The following is a 25,019-nucleotide window of genomic DNA, read 5'->3' as shown; positions in this document are numbered from 1 at the left end:
CCGGGAAACTCAGCAGAGACTTCAACTTAGCTGGGCTCAGCCAGCTGGGCCCCAGGTGCCCTGCTACCCACTGGCAGGCCGGAGAAGGGAGGAAGCCCCAAGCATTGCTTCAGAGCCAGGCCAGCTGGGAGGGCTGCCAAGAGGAGAGCCACGGACTCTGCCTCCCCTGCTTCTTGGAGGGGCGAGTCTCCTCAGGATGACTGTGCTGCCGGGAGACCTGGCGGAGACAGGGAAACGCTGCGTGTTTCAGTTTGCTGGTTTCTCCCCAACTCTTCCCTCCACAGCATGTGAATGGTGAGATTCATTTTGATGGCTTTATCAGGGATAGCCCTCCACAGAGAGGACCTGGCAACACTGGGCTGGCAGTGAGGTGAGCGGATGGAAAACAGAGAAAACAAGCGCACAGAGTCCACTAAGGGTCCAGCCAGTGAGAAGTTCAGCTGGGTCTGGGCAGCTGTCGAGTACCAGGATGAAACGGAACAGGAGAAGCAGGAGAAACGAAGCATGTAGCCCAGGTACTTATCCCTGGCATATGGGGATGTGTGCACGTGCACACAACACGCACACGCAAAAGGAAACCCGAGGCCCTGGGCAGGCAGGAATGGATTCGTGGTATCTTCATGGAGTGGCGTTCCCCTCCCTCACTGGGTCTCTTGCTGCCCCACCTTGCCCACAAGGCCCTCACTAGGTTCCTTGATACTGGACTTCCCAGGCTCCACAACCATGAGCCAATACCTTTCTTCTCATTATGAATTCCCCAGTCTGTAGTAGTTCAGCAACACGAGAGGACTAAGACAGCGCTATCAACCAGCACAGTGGCCCGCCCCCTGCTTCATCACACCAGGAAATCAGAGAACGCGCCGCTCAGTGCACAGCACGCCCCACTTCCTCTCTCATTCCTCCCGCACTCTCTGTGGAGGCCCCTACCTTATAGATGCACTTGTGGAAGTCATTGAGGACGCCTTTGTCCTCCTCCTCCTCCTTGACCACTTCTTTTTCCTGAGCGAAGAGTCGCCGCCGGCCAGTCTTCAACTGGGCCTGGCCCACCTCCTTGAGCTTGCTGCGGAAGCCGTTCCTGGGGGCCACGCCATGGATGAGCCCATTCTTGGGCTCGAAGCGGGGCAGAGGGTGGAACTTGTGGTGGTCGTTCTCTGTGTGGCCTTCCAGCGGTCCCTTGCGCTTCTCCAGGATCTCCTTCTCCATCAGCACCTCCTTCTCCAGCCGCCGGTGCTCCTCTGGGGACAGGGAGTCGTAAGAGAGTAGGTACTGGCAGTAGGCCTCCTGCAGCTTGGCCAGCCGGTCCTGGGCAGTTCTGGGGATGCGCAGCATGTCTGCTAGTTTGTTCCATTTTTTGAGGTCAGTCACTTGCTGCATGCCGCCCATCTCGTTAATCAGCCGGAAAAAGCAGGCCAGGTCAAGCTCACAGCCCCCTGGGACGGCGAAGGGGAAAAAACAGGACAGTTAGTGAAAGAGACACGAACAAGATGTTCCTCATTCAACCTGTACTTCTTGAACTCCTACTGTAAGCCAGGACTCTGACAGGTTCTGGGGTGAGAGTGGCGAACAGTAGACTTCCGGTCTACAGAGAGAAGGGCGTTACACAATGATGGGTCATGGTCACTTGCTACGAAGATCAAGTGGAACAAGGGACTACCATTTTAGGTGGGGAGCGTCTGAGGAGGCAGCATTTAAGCTGGGGCTTGGCTGGAAGAGGATGCAAGCTGGCCACACGGACATACAGGGAGGAACATCCCAGTGTACCATGTACTGGTACATGTGTTGCCACATAGAGGCAGGTGTCATGAGAAGACCAGCTCCCTGGTGAGGAGTGGGTAGGGGTCCTGGCTGCACCCACAGCCCAGCGTCACCTGGAATAGCTTTGACACATACTTGCTACCAACTCCCAATTCCCCTTCTAAAATTCCCAATGCCCACCCACTCACTCACTTCACCCATCCACCCACTCACTCACACAAAGGAAGTCTATTTTCAATCCCGCTGGATTTCCAGAGCAAAGAGCAACACCTGCATGAGGACACAGGGCAGCACATCTATGCCTCGTCCCTCGCCCATCCAGACAGCGGGCTGCTTCTCAGTGCATAAGCTGGTGCTCAGTGCCCCTCCTGATCAGGTCACAGAGCAGCGCAAATGCGCATCAAACCTGGACAGGTTTTAATGCGCGCCCAGTGGCTTTTCCAGATGGGAATGGAAAAAGCAACCTCCCTCGGGCCAAATAAAGGACGGGGGGTAACGGAGATTTTCCAAAATAATCATCACAAAGTACAAATTAACAACATTTTAAATCTTTAGAGTGTGAGGATATATTGTTTTTAAGTAATAAAAGGTAGAGTGTGCATGGACCCAGTCCAGGCAGGGTCCCTGCACATACCGAGCATGGCAGGACCCACCAGGTGAAGCGTCTGAACCACCTCAGCAGACACAGCACACACAAAGAGCGAGTTCCCGGCACACCAGCAAGACCAGGGATGGGGACACAGCAGCCTGAATTCCACTCACACTCAATGGCAGGGCAGTGGGCTGATGTGGTTGTGAAGAACAGGGGGGTTGGGGTATCATCAATGAGGAAACTGTCCCCAGCTTCGACAGGAGGGACCTAAGACCTGAGACTCCACAACTCACTCCAGGTCTCACAGACTCCCAGAGTCACGGGTGGGACTCAAGGTTGGTCTCTGGCTGACAATCGGGAGTTCTTCCTCTGAGGGCAGGTGGGCACTGTCTCAACTTACAGAGGTAGGCATCAAAACGAGTCCCCCAACCAAACAAGTCCTCCACCATACGAGTGACTCAGAACACAGGTCAGAGAAGGGAGGAAATCCACACTTTCATATTTCACTCTCAGTAGATTATAATGCAAGAGCACCTGAAAATCACACAGCGCTCAGAAGAATTCTTCACGGAATCCTCACCCGCTGCGATCACTCACACTCAGAGCCCTGAGGCTGCTACGTGGCCGAGCCCCTTCCCCACCCAACTCCTGCCGGCCGCACGGCGGCTCCCTGGGACCTGTGGTGGAAGTGAACCTACACAGAGGCAGAAGGCACATCTGCTGGGGTGGATTTCAGGCTATTACTTCAAAGTTATTAAGTTTCTACCACTGTCAGATGGCTGAGCCCAGACCCCAGCCCTGAAGCCTCGCTGGGTCACAGGCAGGTCAGTACCCCTTGGACAGAATGTCAGACGCCTTGGACTGCTGGGTGACGGCAACAAGCATAAGCACACCACAGGGAGGCACACAGTATGGCTTTTGTCCCAGGGTAAGGGAGTCAAGGGTAAAGAAAAACCTACTCTAAACAAAAGGGGCTGTTACTACGACGTCAAGTATGCTCTTGAAGCTCCATCATCCACCTAGCAAAGTAGGGAAACTCGGAATGTTTCCCTCCTGTCTGCAGGTCTCCAAAGGCAGGAGGACTTGGTGCAGTTCCACCACTGACTCAGTCACCCTGTGTCCCAAGTAGTCACGGGGCGTGGTCAGCAGGCATGGGTGCACGCGTGTGCAGAGCCTGCTCCCTGCACTGCTTCTATCACGTGCTATTCCCAACAGCAGAGCACAAACCAAGAACTCCTGCAAGTTAACTGTCACTCAGGCATCAGTCCTGGCAGGCACCTGCTGAGGGGAACCACGAAACCTCCACCCTGCCTGGCAGCCTATCTTGCTGCCAAATCCCTGACACTTAAATGATGGTTACACATCTCCATGCCTTTGAAAATACAAGGTCTCCAAAATGGAGGTGTGACCTGTTTCCTCCCATGGGTCTAGACTAATGGGGGTTGCAACCTTACCTGGATGCACCTCACTCCACAGAATCCACTTAGCCTTAACATGGCAAAGTTCATCCTCGCCCTGTGTCCCCAGTGGAAGGACTGAAGAGAGGATGACAGGGAAGGAGGGCTACAGGGGAACCCAAGAGAAGGCTCTGCCTGCAACCCACCCTGAGGAGCAAGCGTCTGCATGACAGCCCAGATGTGCATTTGCTAAGGATCCACTGTGACAGGTTTCCAACAGCCCCAGGCAGAGCTGCAACTGGTCTCAGCAAAATCGTCAACAGATCCCTTGACTTGTGGCCTTGACAAAATCGCCAGAGAAACTGAAGCTCAGAGGAAGGTGAGACAAGGCTGAGCAGGATAGAAAATGGCTGCAGGACCCTAGAGGGCTATGGGCTGCATGGTAATCCCTTCAAATTCATAAGTTGAAGCCCCGATCTCCAGTACCTCAGGACATGAATGAATTTGGAGACAGGGTCTTCAAAGGGGTAATTATGTTAGAAAGAGGTCAGTAGGATGGGCCCTAATCCAATGTCCTTCTGAGGAGAAGAGATGAAGACACAGACACACATAGAGGTAGGACCCTGTGAGGACACAGGGAGAAAACAGCCATCCACAAGCCAAGGAGGGAGGCCTCGGGAGAAACCAACCCTGCCGGCCCCTGGACCTTGGGCTTCCAGCCTCCAGAACTGTGAGGAATGTCTGTTATAAGCCCAACAGTTGGTGGCGCTTTGTGGTGGCAGTCTAGCAGAATCTAGAGGGGCACTGCTCCCCACTGGCCCCCCGGCCCCTGCTGACTCCAGCAGTTGTGGGTAGGAGGTGACAGCCCAGGGGAAGCAAGGGGCCCAGATCCAGACTGGGGGCTCACCCCAGATCCAAGCTCAATACCATTTTTTTTTTTTTTTTTTGAGACGGAGTCTCACTCTGTCACCCAGGCTGGAGTGCAGTGGCACGATCTCAGCTCACTGCAAGCTCCGCCTCCCGGGTTCACGCCATTCTCCTGCCTCAGCTTCTCCGAGTAGCTGGGACTACAGGCGCCCGCCACCACGCCCGGCTAATTTTTTGTATTTTTTTTTAGTAGAGACGGGGTTTCACCGTGGTCTCGATCTCCTGACCTCGTGATCCGCCCACCTCGGCCTCCCAAAGTGCTGGGATTACAAGCGTGAGCCACCGTACCCGGCGGCTCAATATCATTCTTGTCCTGCCACCAACACCCAGGACCTGGGAAGAAGGGCTGCAGGGGGAATGAGCTGAGAAGCCCGCTACTCCCGAGACAGGGGAGCTGAACTGGAGCTTCTGCAAGGGAAGAGAACGTGAAGACTGTGAGGGAACTGCAGGGATCTGGGGGCGGGCGGGCAGGCGGGCAGGCAGGCAGGCAGGGACCCCCCACCCCCCGCCCAGACCTACCTATGAGTGGGAGCTCGTCCATGGTGATGCCCTGAGATTTGAGGTGCTTCTTGATGCAGGCCAACCGCTGCACGTTGGGGCCCCAGCGCCGGCCCAGCTTGTGGATGTGCTGAATCTGCGTGACAAACCGCATCTCGTCGTTGAGCTTGCACTCGGGCCGCCAGTCCGGAGGGGGGATCACCCTGCACATCCCGAACTTCTCCACCTGAGCGCGGACCGACTCGATGTAGATGAGCGGGTCGTGGAACTCCTTGGCGGAGGGCCTGAGGACAGGGATCTCGTCCATGGCCGCCCACCCGGCCTTGCCGCCGCCCTTCTCGGCCTTGCCCGAGTCCTGCGGCTTGTGCACGGACTCCGGTTGCGAGGTAGAACGATTTTCACAGGAGGCGCTGTCCACCTTGCCATGTGCTTGTCTGCCTGGCGTGCTCTTCCCGGCCGTGGCCCGCTTCGGCCGATTCCTCTCCAGACTGCGCTCCGGCACTTCCTTCTTCACGTGTCCGTTCAGCAGACCCTTCTCGGCTGGGGCCTTCTTGCCAGGGCCTTCGGCGGGGCCAGCCGCCCCTTTCATCTTCTTGGGGGGCGACTGCGGCTTCTCCGCCTGATGTGCCTCTTCCAGTCTCCTCTTGGAGTTCCGCAGCCCCTCCCGCAGCTGCAGGCCCTCCCGCAGCTGCCGCCCCCCCACCTCCTTAGTGCATGACTTTGGGTTCAACCTGCCACTGACCTTGAGGCCATTGACGGCGGGCCCGGTGGACTTGGACACCCCCCCGAGGGATAGCACCTGTTTGCGGGTTTTTGCATTGCTACTTTCAGTTTTCCCTGAGATTGTGTGGTTGACAGCGGAACTGGGCTTGTGGTGATTGGGTTTGGTGTCCTTGACCAGTTCTCTCTTGGCTTTGGTGTATGTGACAGCCCCCTTCGTCACCGTGGCAGTGTACTTCACAGTTTTGGATGGTGAAGGTCTGACCTCGCGCATCTTTTTGGCACTGGTTGCACCTGCACCCAGAGATGACATTCGAGTGACTCCGTTTACCTTAGAAACCTGTGGAGCAGCAGAAGCAGAGGTGGAAAAAAACGCAGAATTAGTACCTGCCACGAAAATGACTGGTCCACCCGTGAGAAAGGACCCTGGGTCCTGGGGACAAACAGAGCCAGCAGCCTGTTTGTGATAAGAAGAGATGTGGAAATACCAGCAAAGAGAAGCAAAATACACATCCAAGAATTAAGCAGCGATGTCCACTTTCAGAATCCACTATACACCTATCCATCGTCACCAAGTATGCAGCCTGCCCCAGGCGCTTCCTAGCAGGGTTTCGTGGGTGCATTTTCACGTTCCCATGGCTCTTCCAGGAAATTTGGTGTTTCACAATGAAGACCTCCCCACGTGCCATGCGATCACCTGTCCTGAGCTTCTCAGAGTTGATGACAGCAAAATCCTGCTTCCTTGGGGGAAGTGGAGACAGACACACACACACACATATCCCTGTTCCAAGAAAAGTCATGTCTGCTATTTCCGTGCTCCACATAGCAGCACGACCTGCCCACAGGATTTAGAAATCTATGTGGCTAAAAAAAGAAGGAAAACAAAAATACTATGGAAGGAAAAGAGCAGCAGTGCTCAAGTGGTTTGGCTCCGGGTGGCAGGCCAGGCCCAGAGGTGTGGCTGCAAACTGTCAGCAGCTGCTGTCTGCTTTCCTTGTGGAGACGAGCCCTGGACAGGGCCAGGCTGGATGGAAGAGGGATGCCGCGACCTCACTGGTGAAGCAACACATGCCAACCCTTATCTGCACATGTGCTTCCTATATTTTCCCACCGTTTACAAACTTTCTCACTTATTTTCCCACCCTGGACAAACTTTCCCATTGGGTTCTATGGGACCGGGGCAAACAGAGACAGTCTTACAGCTTAGGCGCCGTGGTAATCTTGGGACACACAAATGTCAGCGAAAATGGGGAGCGACAATGGCAGACACTAGAAATGCACGAGCTTCAAACAAGAATAATGAAGGGACCCCAATGGGCTGCTGCCAGACATGCTGGTTTTGAGGAGATGTCTCCTCCGTGTCACAATGTGGCCACTGCCCCATCACTTAATACCTTGGGCATTACTTTTCATCTATGATATGAGGTTAAAGTCAGGGACTTCAGGGTTTTATAACCACCACCATCTCCAAAGGAAGAAGCCTAAAAATCACACAATTACTGAGAAACACAGAATAGAAACACTAGCCCCCTCTTCTCCCCAACAGCCCGGGAGGAAGGTGCCAGGGTCAGGAGAGCCTGCACTTCCTGGTCAGGAGAGCTGGCCACATGCAGTGATGGCCCAGAGGGTACTGAAACACCAGTGCCACCACAAGGCTGTGCAGGCTGCCGTCACACGGGGACGAAGGTCCCCAGATGGCGGGTAATGAGTCTTAGTGACCTTTGTACTAAACCTAGGCCTGGCCCAGGACACCCCTTAAGTGGGGGTGGGGCATGGGATGAAATTTCCCAAAGGCACCGGGCGCGGTGGCTCACGCCTGTAATCCCAGCACTTTGGGAGGCCGAGGTGGGTGGATCACAAGGTCAGGAGATCGAGACCATCCTGGCTAACACGGTGAAACCCCGTCTCTACTAAAAATACAAAAAATTAGCTAGGCGTGGCGGTGTGCGCCTGTAGTCCCAGCTACTCGGGAGGCTGAGGGAGAAGAACGGCGTGAACCCCGGAGGCGGAGTTTGCAGTGAACCGAGATGATGCCACTGCACTCCAGCCTGGGCAAGACTCTTGTCTCAAAAAAAAAAAAAAAAAAGACTTCCCAAAGACATCCAAACCAGTGGCTCTCAGCATCCCCTAGAGGGCTGATGTAAACAGATCACTGGGCCCTACCCGCAGAGTGTCCAAGTCAGAGGGTCTGGGATGGGGCTGAGAATGTGCATTTCTAACCAGGTCCCAGGTGATGCTATGTGCTGACCAGGGGACCGTGCTTGGAACCACTGAATGAAGTATCAGTGAAGTTTATAAAAATCGAAAAGGAAAGAAGCCACTGAGACCTGTGTTTCTCTATATGCCAGCAATTAAATGTAGTCCAATCAAAGCCACAAATTCTTGGTAGGACATATCTCTTAGGAGCCAGCCCCAGGAAGGCCCCATTCCTGGAGCCAGATCTCAGGCCCCATGAAGAGGCAGAAGGGAAGACCCAGGAATCACACTCCGGCTCTTTGACCACGAGTCACCCTATAAAAAAAAGTGGGACTGACAGACAGGGTCTGGAATAAATAATGGGAAACCCTTTTGGAGAGGAAAAAAGCACCTGGCAATGATAAATTTAAAACAGATTTATAAAACCAGGGGTAAGGACAAACAAATATTCCGTGGTAAGTACCATTAATCTGCAAGAGGAGGTATAGTGAGGAATGCAAATCTCTTAGTTTTAATTGTTCTTTCAAATGTTTCCACTAAAACCAAAGCAAGACAAAACATTTAGAAAAACAAAAGCAAACAGTAAACTCCAGCTGGGGCTGATCTTTATTTCCAGCAACAAAGCCTGGTGGGGGGGGGAGGGGGCGGGGGGGCGGGAGAATGGGTCTCAGGGTACCCAGGACCTCGGGGAAGGGTTCTATCTCAGGTTCAGACAGCAGAAGACAACACCTCTACAGTTGGCTCAATCTCCTTTTAACCTGTAGGGGTACAGTCTGTTTCAACCCTACTCCTAGTACAATAGTCTCCTTAAGGAGACTGACTCCACGATGTGGCTTCATATCTTCCTACAGATGGGGAATTGCTAGTCAAAATGGCAAACTCCAGATGGTGCCAGACATAACCAACTCCTGTGAGGTTCAGGCATCAGCCACCACGACTTGCTGAGGTTTAGTTCAGTGTTTTCCAAACCTGGCACCCCTAAAACCCTTAGGGGAGCTTCAAAATAATGTAAAGCCCTTCCCTCTAGATTCTGTGCTAATTGGTGAGGATCAAGAACGGGAATCATTGTTTAAAAGCCCTGGATGGCTCAGTGTTCCCACAAATCCGTGGACCCTACCCTTCCCTAACACCACTGTCCAAATACCAGAGTGCTATGTCTCTCATATCCTATCTCAAATAAGTGTGTAAGGCCTTTGGTTCCATCCATTCTGGCTTCTCGGGGGCACCTGAGTTCACGGCTAGCAATGCTACAGGGATGTAAATTTTCTACACAGCTGAATTCTATATATCACTATCTTCAATGACAAAAGGAACACCTTGTTTACATCTTTCTGAAAACCTAAATACTGAATTATTGGCAAGGTATACATTCAAATAACTTGCTTTATGAGAAAAATGAGTTGCACTATTTTCCTTCTTATTATAACAGTTATCTTCAACAGTATCCACCCAGATATCATACACGCACGCCCACATAACAAGCTCAAAGACTAGATGGATCTCACCCACAACACAGAACAGCGAAGTTCAAACAAATAAATTACAAAGACTGAAAAGGGCAAGTGTCACTGGCCGTCTTCCTCCTGGACACCCAGAGGGTCCATGTTCTATGCCCACCATAGAGGGCCATAGAGACCACAGAGAGGCCATAAGGGAGCTGAAAAGCTAACATGGGAAGCAATCTGCCCCTTAAGCTGCTCCATGTGTCCTAAAAGGGAGAAATAAAACAGAACCAACAACCCAGCCAGCACCACCACTGTGGGGAAACCTGCGACCTACTAATCTAACAAAAAGATGCCCCTTTTCTGGGCCTGGACTTGTCTCTAAGGAGCCAGTGCTTCATCGGTACAAAAGAAAAGAATGGAGGAAGGCATTGTCTTACCTTGCTACCGAAGGTCTCCCTCAACCCACCTCTGTATCAATTAAAACCACACAGCCCCGGTTATGCAGCCAGTGCGCTACAAGGAAGGTCACCGCTGCGCGTCCTGAGGGATTCCACGTAAGAGCACACACAGGAAGTCATCTGAGCTCACTGAAGAATTAGCGCCAAAGTGGGCTACAGCAGGACCCTCCATTGAATGACAATAAATTTCAGCTGAGCAGCTTTATACATCAGTGCTTGAAGTTGCTCCTTCTCTCAGCTCTGTTGTGGATTTCTGGCTTCTCAGTGCATTGCCCCCTAGCCCCCAACCCAGCTCTGCAGAAAGTGAGGTGTCTGCAGCGTGTGCTCCTTGGCCCATAGCCATCCGTCATCTGTATCTCAGGTGATCCCAGGCACACGGCCATGAGATACTAGAGCAACCCCTCCTAGTCATAAGAGAATGGTTTCAATTTAACAGGCAAGGTTGAGAGCATTTTCAAGTTACATTCAGCCAGATGAGTACTTGCAACAATCCCTCATTCTTCTTGCAGAAGGGATATAAGGTGAGAGATATGAAAGTCCAGGACCTCAAAAGTTCCTACCTGACTTTGTTCTTAATAACAGAAATTCCATCTTAAAAACTGTACCCAATCCACACTCTGTGTGCTTGCTTTAAGAATATAAAATCCCTCCCCTCCACCCTTATGGGTTTTTCTCCACCCCACCACCGACACACACAATATTTAAATCAACTCAATATGATGACAGATGAAAAGGAGAAACATGCACTTCCAAGGCAGAGCAGAAGATGAGAAATGACTGTGATGTTTTTGGTTAACTAAGCAAAAATGTTTCAGTCGCTCAAGATTATGACGCTGTCCTCAGTTCAACCTCAGATTCACTGGCAAGTTCTTCTTCCCCACGAGAGGGAGCCGTTGAGCCGAAGCCTCTGCCAGCCTTTCAAAACAGAGCCAGAGGCCCAGAGAGAGAAACAGTTGGTGGCTGGGGGTAGTCCATTTGCACTTTAAAACTTGAATCAAAAACAAAGAGCCTAAACAGAAGCGAAATGCACTGGACAGACAGTGACTTATGGAAGGGGAGGAGCAGCCTGCTCAAACACTGACCGCAGCAGCAGATGGGCAGGAGCCTTCTAGCCAAGGCCAAGGCCAAGGAGAATGTGCTCTAAAAAAGATGCCTGGATTCTACTGGGGCATGTAGATGTACCTATAACCTCTCCTCCCACTGAAGGCAATGTAACTGAGTCACAAATACCACACCACCAGCAAGTGCAATTCAAATGACAAAATGATGTCATGAGAAGAAAACCTTTAACGTTTTTTAAAACTAATACGATTTTCTAGGTTTCCTTCTCGATAGTCGTATTTTCCAGAACTTTAAAAGAATATTCTCAATTCCTTGGCCCTCTCTGAATCTTACTGGGGCAGGACTTTTCTGCAACGCTTGTACATTTTCATATGAAAACCTCTTCAGTGACAGTAGCCTATAGCTCAGTGGAAGGTCCTGCAAAACCAGTGGGATTGGCCAGTTCATCATTTTCTTCTCACACTCAGCCTCAGCGTAAGAAATGAGAATCACATGTGGCCACATCTGGTGCAATATCCTGGCATACAAACCACACAAATTTCTACACGAGTACAAAACCTGCTCATGACTCTCTTGGAAAACTAATACTTCAAAACCCTTGCTAGAAATAAAGCTCGTCTGTTGGACTATCCTAAACCTGTTACTTTCTGTCACTGCACGTAGGCAGAAGTACTGTTGCAGGAAAGCAACAGAAAAACACCATTTGCTCCTTGGTGAGACCCTTACCATACAACCAAATTATTACCCAGGGGCACTCCCAGCCCCGTGACAACTGCAATGTTATACAGGCATGTGCATTCCATGACAAAGACAGCTCATTTGGTATAATCGAGAGTTAAATGGCCGGCCAGAGCCCTCTCACCAAGAAAAAGGCGTAGGTGAGGTACGCACTGGTGTGTTCTAACTCTCGGGTTCTAGGGACTCCATAAATTGCACACGCTATCAGATGGCATTACCCAGTTCACATGAGGGGAAGTGGTTTTAGACTCGGCAGACAGGCGCGTGCCCCCACACAGTTCATTACAGCAAGCAGAGCAAACGCACTTCTCAGCAGCACCCCCTAAAAATTATATCCCTCCACAGTTCAGTCACATTTATGCTTTTCTTTTAAGCTGAGCAATAACAACAAAAAAAAATCCACATATCATATTTGAAATGAAAGATCAGAGTATCCTCTGGGCCCATATCTTTCAAGCAGTTGAAAAGATGAAAGGTCACAGTCTAATCACTTGTATCAAGCAGTCACAAGGGAATCTACAATTTGCTTTTATTGACCTTATTTTCAGAGTACTTAATAGGATCTGAGCGTTTGAAAATTTTCCTTTCATTTCTCACAATGTCCCCGTATAAGGAGTTGGCAAGACTGGCTCCAAAGGAATAACAGGGCCCAGGAAGGTTAAATATCACATCTCAAGTCTCACTGAAGGTCAGAGTCAGAGCCAAATTAGAATCTGGAGCCATGGATCATCCCATCTGGGCTGGTTAGACTGGAACAGGGAGGGAGAAGGAGAGCGAAGAGGTAGAAAGTGGGGAAACGGTGACAGGAAAGAATCCCCATCAACACCTGCAGGATCGCCCTGCATGAGCATATGGCGCTACCTGCAGGGACTCTACCCTGAGCCCTGGCACGAACTCAGAGGACAGAGGCCTGCTGTGTGAGGGGCACCCCAGGACCTCTTTCCTGCACCTAAGATGCTGCACAGGGAACAGGTCACATGAACACCCCATGGAGCACGGGGGCAGGCAGGGCCATCCCAGGCTAACGCGGTACTTGCTGTTCCTCCTCAGCTCTTTAATCTGTCCAACTGTGCTAATTCCTCTCATCCCCTTACAAAGGGAAACCTTGAACTGAATGAAGGCCAAGTGCTGAGAGTGAGCTCTGACCAGCTGAGACGACAGGCGTATCCCACGCATCCCTGTTCATGACCTCGCAAGAGGATGTGCGTACCCGTGTCTGTCTGTGCATTAGAACATGAACAGTCACATGTACATGACTCAGGTCCTCTGCCACCCTTCATTCCTGCCTCGCCATCCAAAGATGGGTTCTCAGGGCAGAAAAGCAAGATCTGGAAGCTCACCTGGATATGGCCCCCAGTTCTGATATGGCCCATGAGAATTTTACCACAAGTAAACTCAAAAACTCAAAAAAGCAAAGTGGGATGAATAGAAGATAAACAAAAACAATCAACTTAACCCTACTCTAGGATTCTGGGAAAGCAGACAGGATGCAGTCACATGGTGTAATCACTGTCTTTCTGTCTCTCTGGGTTGCTTCTAATTCTGTTCTCTTTCATGAGCAAAAATCTTACATTGGAGAGTTCTGTGCAAGTCTCCATCAGACCAACAGCATTGGGAACAGCAGGGGAGTGAAGAATCACAGACCCAGGACGAAAGCTCGGTGCCTCCCTGGGCTTTGTGCCTCCAGTGCTGACAATCGGGGGCCCAATGGTTGAGAGACGCCAGGTGAACACATGGTGTGGCCCAATTCCACACCGTGGCTGTTGTCTCTGGGAAAACTGAGGTCTGTTTTGGCAACAGTGGCCAGTGTTTAACACGTGCTAGGTGTGTGTGGACTGTGGAAACATAAATGTGGTGATTCTTGCCATGCCCACCCCCCCCCACAACTGCATACTATTTGCTAGGTAAAGGTTCACATGCGCATGCGTACATACCTGTCTGCCTATGTATGACTATAGTCACATGTTCACGTTCAAAGAGAAATATCCACGTCACCACCAAGAATGAATGAGAAAGACCACCTCTACCACAAGATGAAATCGAGTATTTTCACACCACAATAACCATGTAAGTCACTCTGCAACACTGCCAGCCAGGAATCTCTTCTGTCCCCTCTACAACTTCCTCTGAAGCTACCTTTAAGGATCATAGCCTCCAGTCTCTTCTAGGGAAGATTTTAGCACTCTATGTTTAACTCTGTGAGGGAAGCTCATCAAGGATCCCGTGACTCAGCGGATGTTAAAATGGAGTGGGGAACAGGCGCACGAGGCATCAGTGAAATGCCACCTGTCCGGGGACAAGCCCTCGGCCGTGTGCCTGCAGGAACCTGCCTTTATCCCCACTACTCATCCCTAGGGTTGTGAGAAATCAATGTCCAGGAATGGGAACATCTGGACAGCAATAATAGCCAAGCCCTGAGTGATTCTTCAAAACTGCCTCACCAGAACCGGCATTATCTGTGGCCCTGTTGGGGGCAAGGGGGTGGCGGGGGGGGGGGACAGTCCAGGACAGGCAGGGGCAGGAGGTGGTCACGGTGGCAGCCACCTACACTCTCTGGATGCTACAGCCTGGGACTCAAATGCCTTCAGTGGAAGAGGTGCCACCCAGCCATACCCAGTTCCACAGACTGCTGGGCAGTGCACACAGCATGCATATATTCTGCTTCAAAGGCCAGGTGGTGAAATGTTAACTTGTCACATCAAAAAGAACAGAAAAGTAGACCAGGATCATCCACTAACAGAACTATCCCATTTGCAGGCCTGTTTCAAAACCTACCCTGAGAAAAACATGTTCCCTGCCACTCTAACGCTCATCTGGAGCCCAGGGTGGGTGGGTGGGAGAAGGCTTAAGTAAAAAAGTGAGTTCACTTTCTTGGTGAATGCAGTTGGTGAATGCAGTGGCACCCAGGGATGAATGCAAATCCAACTGATGGATCTTCGCAGGACGAAAGGTGCAGGTGCCTGCAGCTCATGCAAAGGTGCACTCTGTCTCTCCCTGTCTTGCTTCTGAGCATCACCTCCTGCTTCTTGAGCCCTCTGAAGATGAAGTTTTAGCTCGGTGAAGTGAAGTGGGAAACCGGGGTCTGGCACACATGTAGGCACCCCTGCTGGACTTTACCTGTTTCCGTAAGTCCTGAGCCGACCGATGCAGAGGGGGGTGGTGATGGTTGGCAGCAAGCCCCTTGGTCGAGGAACCCGTGGAGGGGGCCGCTGCAGGGTGGTTCGCTGAAGCCTGCTCCCGGCGGCTGTCAGCCCGGTGATCGCTGTGCTTCTCCTTTGCGGGAGTGGCCTCTTTGCTTTTGTGTTTTTGAACAGGTTCCTTCTCCCGTGTTGACCTGCTGGAACCATTGAAAACTAGAAAGGAAGGAGAAAACAAGAATGAAATCACTACCTTGACCACTACCACGTGAACTACTGATATAGTTTGGCTCTGTGTCCCCACCCAAATCTCATGTCCAACTGTAATCCCCATGTGTTAGGGAGGGAGCTGGTGGGAGGTGACCGGATCATGGAGGCAGTTTCCCCTATGCTGTTCTCGGGATAACAAGTGTGTTCTCATGAGATCTGATGGTTTAAAAGTGTTTCGCACTTCACGCTCTATCTTTCCTGCTGCCACGTAAGAAGTGCTTTGCTTCTGCTTCGACTTCCACAATGACTGTAAGTTTCCTGAGGCCTTCCCAGCCATGCGGACCTGTGAGTCCACTTTATCTCTTTTCTTTATAAATTACGCAGTCTCAGGTAGTATATAGCAGTGTGAGAATGGACTAATACACCTCTACTCCCTGAAGTCAAAAAGAATCAACCATCAAACGTCAGAGCGAGACTCCGTCTCCAAAAAAAAAAAAAAAAAAATGCCTATTCTCAGATTTAAAAGAGATGCATTTTGAGGGCAGAGAGCTACTGACATGCATGGGTTGGGGGCACAGCTGCTTTATCTGACCTATCAGTGACAACAGAGATGAAGAAAGGGATGATGGAACTTTCAGCTAGACCCATTTTCTGTTCCTAAATTCAAAAACAGCAATAGCTAATAGCTAATATTTCTTAAGTGCTTCCTATAAGCCAGGGGAACTATGCTAAAGCCCTGAAGTACATTGAGCCTCTGAATCCTCAGAACAACCCTACTGGACAGGACACTTACAGATGGAGGGTGTACGCACCTGGCACAGGCCATGCCACCTATCCCTGGCACATGAAGTCAGCCTGCCTCCCAAGCCCACCCCATCCCACCCCAAACCCCAGGTGGCTACAAGTGAGAATTTCCAGTGAGCATGGTGCTTCCTACCCACGAGGCAGAGACTTCAAAAGAGAACAGGGATGCTTGGGGTTTCTACAGAAAACCAGAAACTAATGTTATGGGTTTATCCTTCTACTTTACAGCCCCTCCCCCATGGAATAAAGGAGCCTTTCACATCCATTTCTCTGGAACCCACAGGCCTTGTCCCCCCACAAACAGTCCAAACAGGGCCCGTTTCTTCAGGGAAGGAGGAAGCACACCCTGTTCCTGGGTTGCTTTAGGCAGATCAGCAAGGGGAAGCTCTAGTGATCTTCTAGCCATCATCCTGCCGGAGGGAGTTTTCAAAAGGTTACTGTGTCCACTCATCCATCTGGCACTTGAGTGACTCCAGGCCACCCCCACCCCAGCCAGGACTGGCAGAACTTCAGGCAGAATTCCCCCACCCCCACAGCAGCAGATGAAAGTGAAAATTATTCCTCCTTTGAGTTGTAAATCTCCTCCTGTTGGCTTGCAGAAGGAGAAATCACATCTTTCCTCCTCTAAACATCTTACCCGTCTGTCCTTTTTGAAGACTCCCTTTTCCCCAACATTCAATCTCACACTGAATTTTAAGAGTCCTTTAAATTATATTAATGCCTTATAAATTGCAAATATCGTCCTCTTTTGCCATTTACTTTTTCACTTGCTGTGATGCCAAATCTGCTAACAAAATTTCTTTCAGTTTCTTGCTTTCATGCTTAACGTATCCTTCCGTATATTTTCTCCCAGTTTTATTAAAGTATAACAATTAAAACGTCATACTGTAAACATACCATATTAATACATGTATAAAGTGATTAATCAAGCTAATTACCATATCCAATCCCCTTATATACTTTTGTGCTAAGAATATGTAAGATAAGCAGCTTTTGAGTATACACTATATTATTAATGACTAGTCACAAGGCTGTCCAGTAGATCTCCAGATTTTCTCTCTCCCCTCGAACCAACTTTGCAAGTAGAATCCGACGTTGCACAAGATTCTACTGGATACTCTCAGTTACAGAGAAAATGGAGAGTTTCAAATGGTTGTCATTTATTCTAAGTCTAAGCAACTACCCATTGTCAGAAACCATCAATCATGCCCAAGCTGGCAGTATCTGTGCTAGCTTTCAAGACAAATTAAAAGCAACATCCGCAAGAAGTCATACTTCAATGTGATTAAAAATCAAGCCAAGGGAACATGAATCTAGGCAATTCCTGACTGTTCACCAATTTTCTAAAGCAGTGAACACAGCTTATTAAAATATAGCACGGGAAGTAGTTTTTTGTTTTTTTTTTTTTTTTTTTTGAGACGGAGTCTCACTCTGTCACCCAGGCTGGAGTGCAGTGGCGCGATCTCGGCTCACTGCAAGCTCCGCCTCTCGGGTTCACGCCATTCTCCTGCCTCAGCCTCTCCAAGTAGCTGGGACTACAGGCGCCCGCGACCACGCCCGGCTAATTTTTTGTATTTTTAGTAGAGACAGGGTTTCACCGTGGTCTCGATCTCCTGACCTCGTGATTCGCCCGCCTTGGCCTCCCAAAGTGCTGGGATTACAAGCATGAGCCACCGCGCCCGGCCGCTTTTTTTTTTTTTTTTAATCTCCAATACTCCTCCAAACTTCTCTGTGCTTTTTCCTGCCATTAAGACATGTCTCACAGTGAGGCCTACTACAAAGCAGCACCAGTTCTATAATTACTTCTCTTTATTCAGTTAACAAAATATTACTGTATGGGTTTGCCGCCCTTCAAAACAGTATCTGCAGCTCATTCCCAGCTCTGTTGTCTGCAGCTGGGCAAGTTATTTAATCCTCAGTTTTCTCATCTATAGACTGGGGATAGCAGATGTTCATGTAGGTAGAACATCTACCACAATGTCTGGGGTTCAGTAGCTACACAGTATTTGGGAGACACTATCACTGCATGTTTAAAAGGGCCATCTCAGGTTACTACACAATCAGATTGTGGGCAAATCTCTTTTTGCCTCATATCCCTCCCTGCATACAGAGTATAAAGAAGGGCTTCAATGCAGACAAACACTGGTCTCAGCAAGACCCAATACAACCTCCTACTCCTCTGGGTCATTAACTTGTCCACACTGACCATGCCTGTTACATCTCCTACTCATGCCAGACCATGAATGAGAGTCTGTGGACAAAGTCCAGCGGAGCCAGGTGCCTCCTAACACTTGCCAGTATCACTTTCATGGGAAAAAGAGGAGTAGCTAATCACTTGACTGAGCAAAAAGAAATACAACACTGAAAACACATTCCAATTTTCCACTAGCGATGTATGGTCAGATCAGTGGATCTCAAAGGAGATTTACAGACCCTTCAAGGACCTAGAAACCCTTGCAGATGTGCTAGTGTCGAAACTATTTCATAATAATATAAAGACATTATTTGCCTTTACAATGGGTAGACATCTGCACTGATGGCACAAAAAAGGCTAGGTTAACTATAAGGGAAATGCAAATCAAAACCACAATGAGATACACCACTTTACATCGACTAGGATATAAAGTCGTATCATAAAGATGGATAATGATGACTGATCGCAAGGATGTGGAGAAACCGCAACCCTCACACACTACGGAAATGCAAAATGGTTTCTCCTTTTCAGATGGTTCCTCAAAAGGAGAAACGTAGGAGTTCCCACATAACCCACGAATTCCATTTCCAGGAATGTACACAAAGGAAATAAAAAATATGTCCACATAAAAACTTGCACACAAATATTGATAGCAGAATTATTTTACTAATCGTTAAAAACTGGGGGAAATCCCCGAAGATCCAACTGATATTTATTTAGATAAACATAAAGTGGTATATCCATACAATGAAGTATTAGCCATAAAAATGAAATCCAGTATTGATACATGCTACAGTACATTTAATGGGTATATTCTATGATGTGTGAATTATATCTCAACAAAATATATTTGTATATTTTTAAAATACGGGTGAAATCACTGGTACTTTAGCATAAAATGGCACCAAACTACTGTACACTAATCTAATATGCATTTCATCCCTGCTACCATGGATTAGTAGCAGTTAAAAAAAAAAGAATCAGTTTCACTTAAGAATGACCTTGATAAAGTCATACAGTGAGTATGACTGAATCATGGCCCCTGAGCACACATACTTTGTGTGACAAGATGCTATTACACATAAAGCACTTCTCCTGTATACAGAAATACAATGATCATCTCTAGGGAAAAGCACTTGTGTGATTGTGCGAGTTTTGTGCTAGCCCCTTTTTTTCATAGGATGTTATTTTTATTTCAAGAAGGACCAACACACTATAGTTCTTCAGACTTACTTATCTGTAGTTTTTACTTAGTTACTAGATTTTATCAAAAATGAAGCAAGCCTGTCTATTCAAGGAACAGAATGCATGCTTTCAGGCAAAAATTAGAATTTCAGAAAACCAGTATCTGCCATCATGAGTTCGACAGAAATTCTTTGATGATGTACCCTTGTCCATTACCAAAGGTGCTAACAAGAACTCGCTGAACCATTATTTTCAAATGAACAACACAGGATGCTACAAAATAGTGCATGGGTTAAAGGCCCATATAAAGAAAAAGAAAAACCAATGGATATTAATGTAACAGTATGAAAAGTTCACTGATACAGGTACAGGTTCCCAGAGCAACCGACTTGTAAGAAACTACCACTTTTAGAGCCTACTGTCCTATCAAGTACTGAAATCATCTACAAAGGCCGTTTCCCATGTACATACATATTTATCCGAAGCTGATTTTCTTCATATACATCAATCAAACTATGTACTGCAACACTCAAGAGATGAATATAGAAGCAATCATAATATGGCTGTATCCTACTTAGTAAGGCATTAACGGGGTTAACAAAAAGGTCAAATAATGTAACTCTTAATAAGTTTTTGGTTTTGGACTATGATTATTTTTCATTAAAAAATGCTCTATGTGTTTAACATGTAACTGGTTTGTGTCATCTTTTAAATGAATAACTATCTTAAAGTGTCTTCACTTTTAATTCTAATATGGTAGATATGAGAATTAAAGCTGATATTAATAAATATAATCCACATTAATAAGCCTTTTGGGGTCCCTCAATAACTTCTAAAAGTAGAAAGGGGTCTGGAATTCAAAATGCCTGAAACCCCGGGGCCAGATCATCTGTTCCATTACTCCTTACATGATGATTTCAAGAAGCTTGATGTGTCCCATAAAACTGACAGAAGTCACCTGTTCAGTGATAAATCACTTGGCAGAGCAAGGCCAGTTGCTAAGCTGGGACTTTCACAGACACTTGAAGAGTGTGACTGTTGTTAGTCGGCACTATCTTTGTTATCTGAAAAAAACAGATCCTTCATTGCAGTATCCGTACCTGAAACCAGATGCACAACTCTGGTTGTATTTTGAGGTCACAAAACCTACTGCTCAGGAAAATACTATGGACAGCAAAGTGGTGAGTACTAGGATTATAGCAAAGGGGAACCGGAGGGGAGAGGGAGGCAGGTGAAATTAACATAGTGAACCAAACTGGCCGCCCTGAGGACTTCAGCAAGGTACTCTACTAAAGAATATTTTGATGAGATATCTGGAAATGGAAGAGTTTTCAAACATACAGAAATTAAAAACTGAATCAAATTAACTTTCATTTGCAAACAAAGAGAAGGTTTCCAAGCAAACCCACTTTTTGTAACCATCATGCTGTTTTAGAGCAATGATATACCAAATGGCAAACATAGCCAGAAAGTCAAATCATGTGTTAAACGGGAAAGGGGGCAGGGGGAGGACTGGGCAACACCGACAGGGCCAAAGACAAGGTATATTTTGTACTCAACAGCTCATTAATTTTAAGTGTCGTGGGAACCTGCCAGTTTTACTCCTCCAAGTAATTATCTTTTGTCTTAATTTGTAAGATTCGAGAAAGGGAGAGAAGAGGAAAGGAAAAAAAATATTCACTCTCACAGGGAAAGATTAAACCCTGTGAACGTAAGAGAGAGAAAGACAGAAAGTTCAATGTATAGAAGTCCTCCACACACTGTCCCCAATTAAAAGAAATAATTGGACTAGTTTCTTTAAGGAGAGAAAAAAAGCATTCATCACTGTGAACCATATTAGGAAACTGTATTGTACTCAGATACAAATAGCTTTACATTAACGAACAGAGACAAATATACTGATTTGTATACACATACTCTGAAAGTTAAACGGCCTATAGAAAAGTGTTTTCACACCACGGCAGGCAAAATCTTTAAATCCAAAGGCTGTTATTTTGATTTAGGGTCACCTCATCCCTGAGAAGGTAAGATTTGCTCCCAATGAGGGATGAAAAAGATATAGGCAAAAGAAGTTACTTTAGAAACGTATTTAATAGCAATCCTGTAACAATTTGAAAGGTAGAGAGCTACACTTTCCTAGGGGAATTCACATCTATGCCTCCAGGGAGCTTGTCCTAAAAAATGTTCCCCAAAAGCTTTGTTCACATATTTAGATGCTGACACGAGTTTCCTGGAAGAGACCCTCAAGGAAGGCAGCCCTATGAAAAACTGACTGCAAGGTTTTTAATACCCTCACTCCATACACAGACTCTTGATTTGCTCACCAACCCCATTTGGGCCTCAATTCCCTGAACTACAGACCAGCTGGCTGCTTCCTCTTATCTGCCCTCCAGGACTTGCTGAAGTATTTTGAATAAAGTATGTAAGTGCTTTGCGTTCTTCAGAGAAAGGAGTTATGCAAATGTAAGAAGGATGATCTTTTCGAAAGCTCTTGCTGCAATGGCAAAGATCCACAAGTGAAAAATATAATTTTTAGAGAAAGCTGACAAAACCGGCCTTCTACTTTTACCTGTCTCCAAGCGCCTCCCAGAACCAGATGCCCCTATCTTGACAATTACCCACACTAATAAAGGCACCTCATCCAAACATAAGAGGGAATCCTGATGTGTATTATTAGATTATTAGATGTGTATGAAACAGGAGTCCTTACTTGGCATTGAGCAAAAGTTATAAGATATCCTGGGATTATGCAGTATATGACCTGAAATAATACAGTTCAGAAGGCCTAACCTCCTTGAAAGAGAAAAATCTAGACAAGGACCATTACAGAAAGTCAGCCCGAAACATCTGCTAGCAAGGCAACAAAGGAAAAGAAGACCCTGAAGATGGGACCGAACTAACCCCCAAATTAAAATACCTTCTTCCTGTCCACACCCCAAAACAAATGAAAGGGGCAAAAAAAAAAGAATCACTGTAAATAAAGAAATGTGTTAAGCAAGGGAAAAGAGATCCACAGCAAGTTTCTGATCTCAAGCCAGATATTTAAATGTACGCTTCATGTCATTACAAGGCATCCCTTACTTGGGCAAGACACAGACTCCGCCAATTGGCTGGCATTAAATCCCTGTTACTGTACAAAAGCCACACTTGCTCCCTGGAGCCAGTTCAACTTTGAGTCACTATTGTCTGAAAACAATGGAATGTCTGCCAACCTGTGCCAACAGTTCAAATGGATTTTAATGTAGCATGTGTGAGTGCTGTAACCCGGTTTGCCCTGGGCCAAAACAACTCCACCAACGTAGCTACAGCATCCACGTGTAAAACTAGGGAAAGCTGCGAGAACACAGCTTAGGTGAGCAAAAGCCCCATTATCACCTTGCACCCAGCCAGCAGCTCACTCACACAGGGAACAAACGTCAACCTGGGATGCAAGAGACGGAACCTTCAGCTTCCTCTGTACTCTGAAACTCCAGTATCGTAAGCAAATTCTACTGGTTTACAGGCTTTGTAAAACCCTCCTGGAACTTTCATACAATGAAATCTCTTTCACTTTGATCACAATTATAACAGAAATCTGGAAATGGAATGTTTAAAGCCAATCACATTTTCTTCCTTTTCTGTAGAAGAACTTCAATTCTGTAATATTTTTCCCACCAATTACCACTTGGTTGCCACTCTCGTCATGATCTACAAGTGTGAATGCATTATGCGCAATGATAAAATAACAGACTTGGATGTATCTGCCCTTTACACAAATTTCTTACATATATTCCTGCTAACATACGACACTAAAAATTAAAAGACCTTTATGAGAATATAAAGGTCAGGACAACAGAAAGACCATAAATCAGGATGAATGGTTTTTGTCATTGAAAAATGGCTTCTTGGCCCTCCTGGCCCCCAAAAGCGCTGAGGAAAGGACAGCAGACCTGAGGATTACCAGCCCCCTGGCCTGTGTGGGCATCAGTCGCTCTAAAATGTTTGCGTTAACGGAAAGGGAGGAACAGCTGGACAAATGGCCTTATGAGGCAATGGGCAGTTGGTCTGCAAGGGTCTCGTGTTTTATCACTGGCAAGAATCAAGGCAAGAGCACAGAACTGCAGGTTACACTCAGAAAAGGATGGCGTTAACTCCTAAAGAACAAACAAATAAAATGTTTCTGCAGTTTTGGGTTTCATAAAACCCTAAATCCGGCCGGGCACAGTGGCTCACACCTGTAATCTCAACACTTTGGGAGGCCGAGGCAGGCGGATCACATGAGCTCGGGAAAGCAGCCTGGCCAACATAGTAAAAACCCCATCTTTACTAAAAGTAGAAAAATTAGCCGGGTGTGGTGGCAGGCACCTGTAATCCCAGCTACTCAGGAGGCTGAGGCAGGAGAACAGCTTGAACCCGGGAGGTGGAGACTGCAGTGAGCCGATATCGCGCCACTGCACTCCAGCCTGGGTGACAAGAGCAAGACTCCATCTCAAAACAAAACAAAAAACCTAAATCCCAAAAATAATGATTTATAACAGGCCAACCACATCTGAAGTCAGTGATAAGAATTCTCGCTCACCTTTGGATTTGAGGAAGGAATCTATAAACTGTTTACTACACACCAAGAGAGAAACACCCTTAAATATGCACATGCGAATTAGACCAGAACGCATCCCATCGACACAATTGATTATACAAGTTATAGGCAACTTGGTCATTTTCAAAGTAAAAACATTAGCACGAAAAAACTAAATACAGTCGGCCCTCTCTATCTGTGGGTTCTGCATCCATATCTGAGAGTAGTGACCCCCACCCTCACATATCCTCCCCAAGAACCCCAAGCAGCACTTTGAGTCACGTATTAATAATATAATTTTACAAAGGAGGAAAACTAAAGCTTAAAGCGGCTAAATAAACTTTTTAGCCCTGACACCGGGCTAAGAGGGACCAGAGCCGGAGCTTCTCTCCCACCACCAGGTACACCATCTTCTAGCTGCCTGTCACAGAAAGAGTTATGAAGGTGGGACTATACCATCCCCACAACACTAAACTCATGGGGCATGGGCCAGCTATCCTGAAGTGTGTACCTATATCCCCCTAAGGCCCTACGAGGCCAGTCGAACAAATAAATACTGTAGCAAAGCAATAAGAAACAGGGAAAGGATGATAATCCTGACACAGAAATTACCAAGACCTTCTAACAGACTGAAACAGCTCACAACACAGTTCTGGTGAAGCTGATGATGTCACAACACTCAAGGGTAATAGCTGACTCTTTGACAGTCCTCATCGTGTCCCAGGGATTTAAGATACATAAACTTTCTCGGGTTTTCCTAGCAATTATAAGGTTGTTCCAGGCACCAGATCTTTTCAATCACATTATGTTAATGAAAATATGAAACACAGCAGTTTCTAACATTAACTGTTGTAACATAAATCAATTCACTTAGTTCTTGCCAAAACCTATGATCTCTTCTTTACAGATAAGAAAACTAAAAACAGGAAAATCCTAAGGTTGCAGCCATAAGTGTGTCAGTGCTGTAATCATGATGCTCTGAACCATTCTACCAAACGGCCTCTAAGGAACGCCGCCCCAAACGCGTAAAGGGGGTGGTTAGAAACCCACATTGTATAACTGGTCTCTACATGCATTACTGCTGTAAAAAAAACAACAAACACACACACACACACACACACACACACACACACACACACACACACA

General features: G+C 47.5%; 1 protein-coding gene across 5 annotated transcripts in view; it reads right to left on the bottom strand.

Annotated features, from left to right (window-relative positions):
• Positions 1 to 25,019, bottom strand: part of JARID2 (jumonji and AT-rich interaction domain containing 2) — a 277,505-nt gene that overhangs the window by 20,761 nt on the left and 231,725 nt on the right. For all 5 annotated transcript variants that reach the window (XM_058432446.1, XM_032141133.2, XM_058432447.1 and 2 more), the window contains 3 exons: positions 14,906 to 15,141; positions 5,191 to 6,229; positions 928 to 1,430 (listed from right to left, as the gene is read on the bottom strand). In XM_058432446.1, the coding sequence (XP_058288429.1) occupies positions 928 to 1,430; positions 5,191 to 6,229; positions 14,906 to 15,141 (1,778 nt within the window). The remainder of the gene's footprint in view (positions 1 to 927; positions 1,431 to 5,190; positions 6,230 to 14,905; positions 15,142 to 25,019) is intronic.

The sequence above is a fragment of the Hylobates moloch genome, unplaced genomic scaffold (genome assembly GCF_009828535.3).
Source record: "Hylobates moloch isolate HMO894 unplaced genomic scaffold, HMol_V3 SCAFFOLD_20, whole genome shotgun sequence".
Lineage (NCBI taxonomy): Eukaryota > Metazoa > Chordata > Mammalia > Primates > Hylobatidae > Hylobates > Hylobates moloch.
The sequence above is the reverse complement of the archived record's forward strand: the minus strand, read 5'-3'. Positions and strand labels throughout refer to the sequence as shown.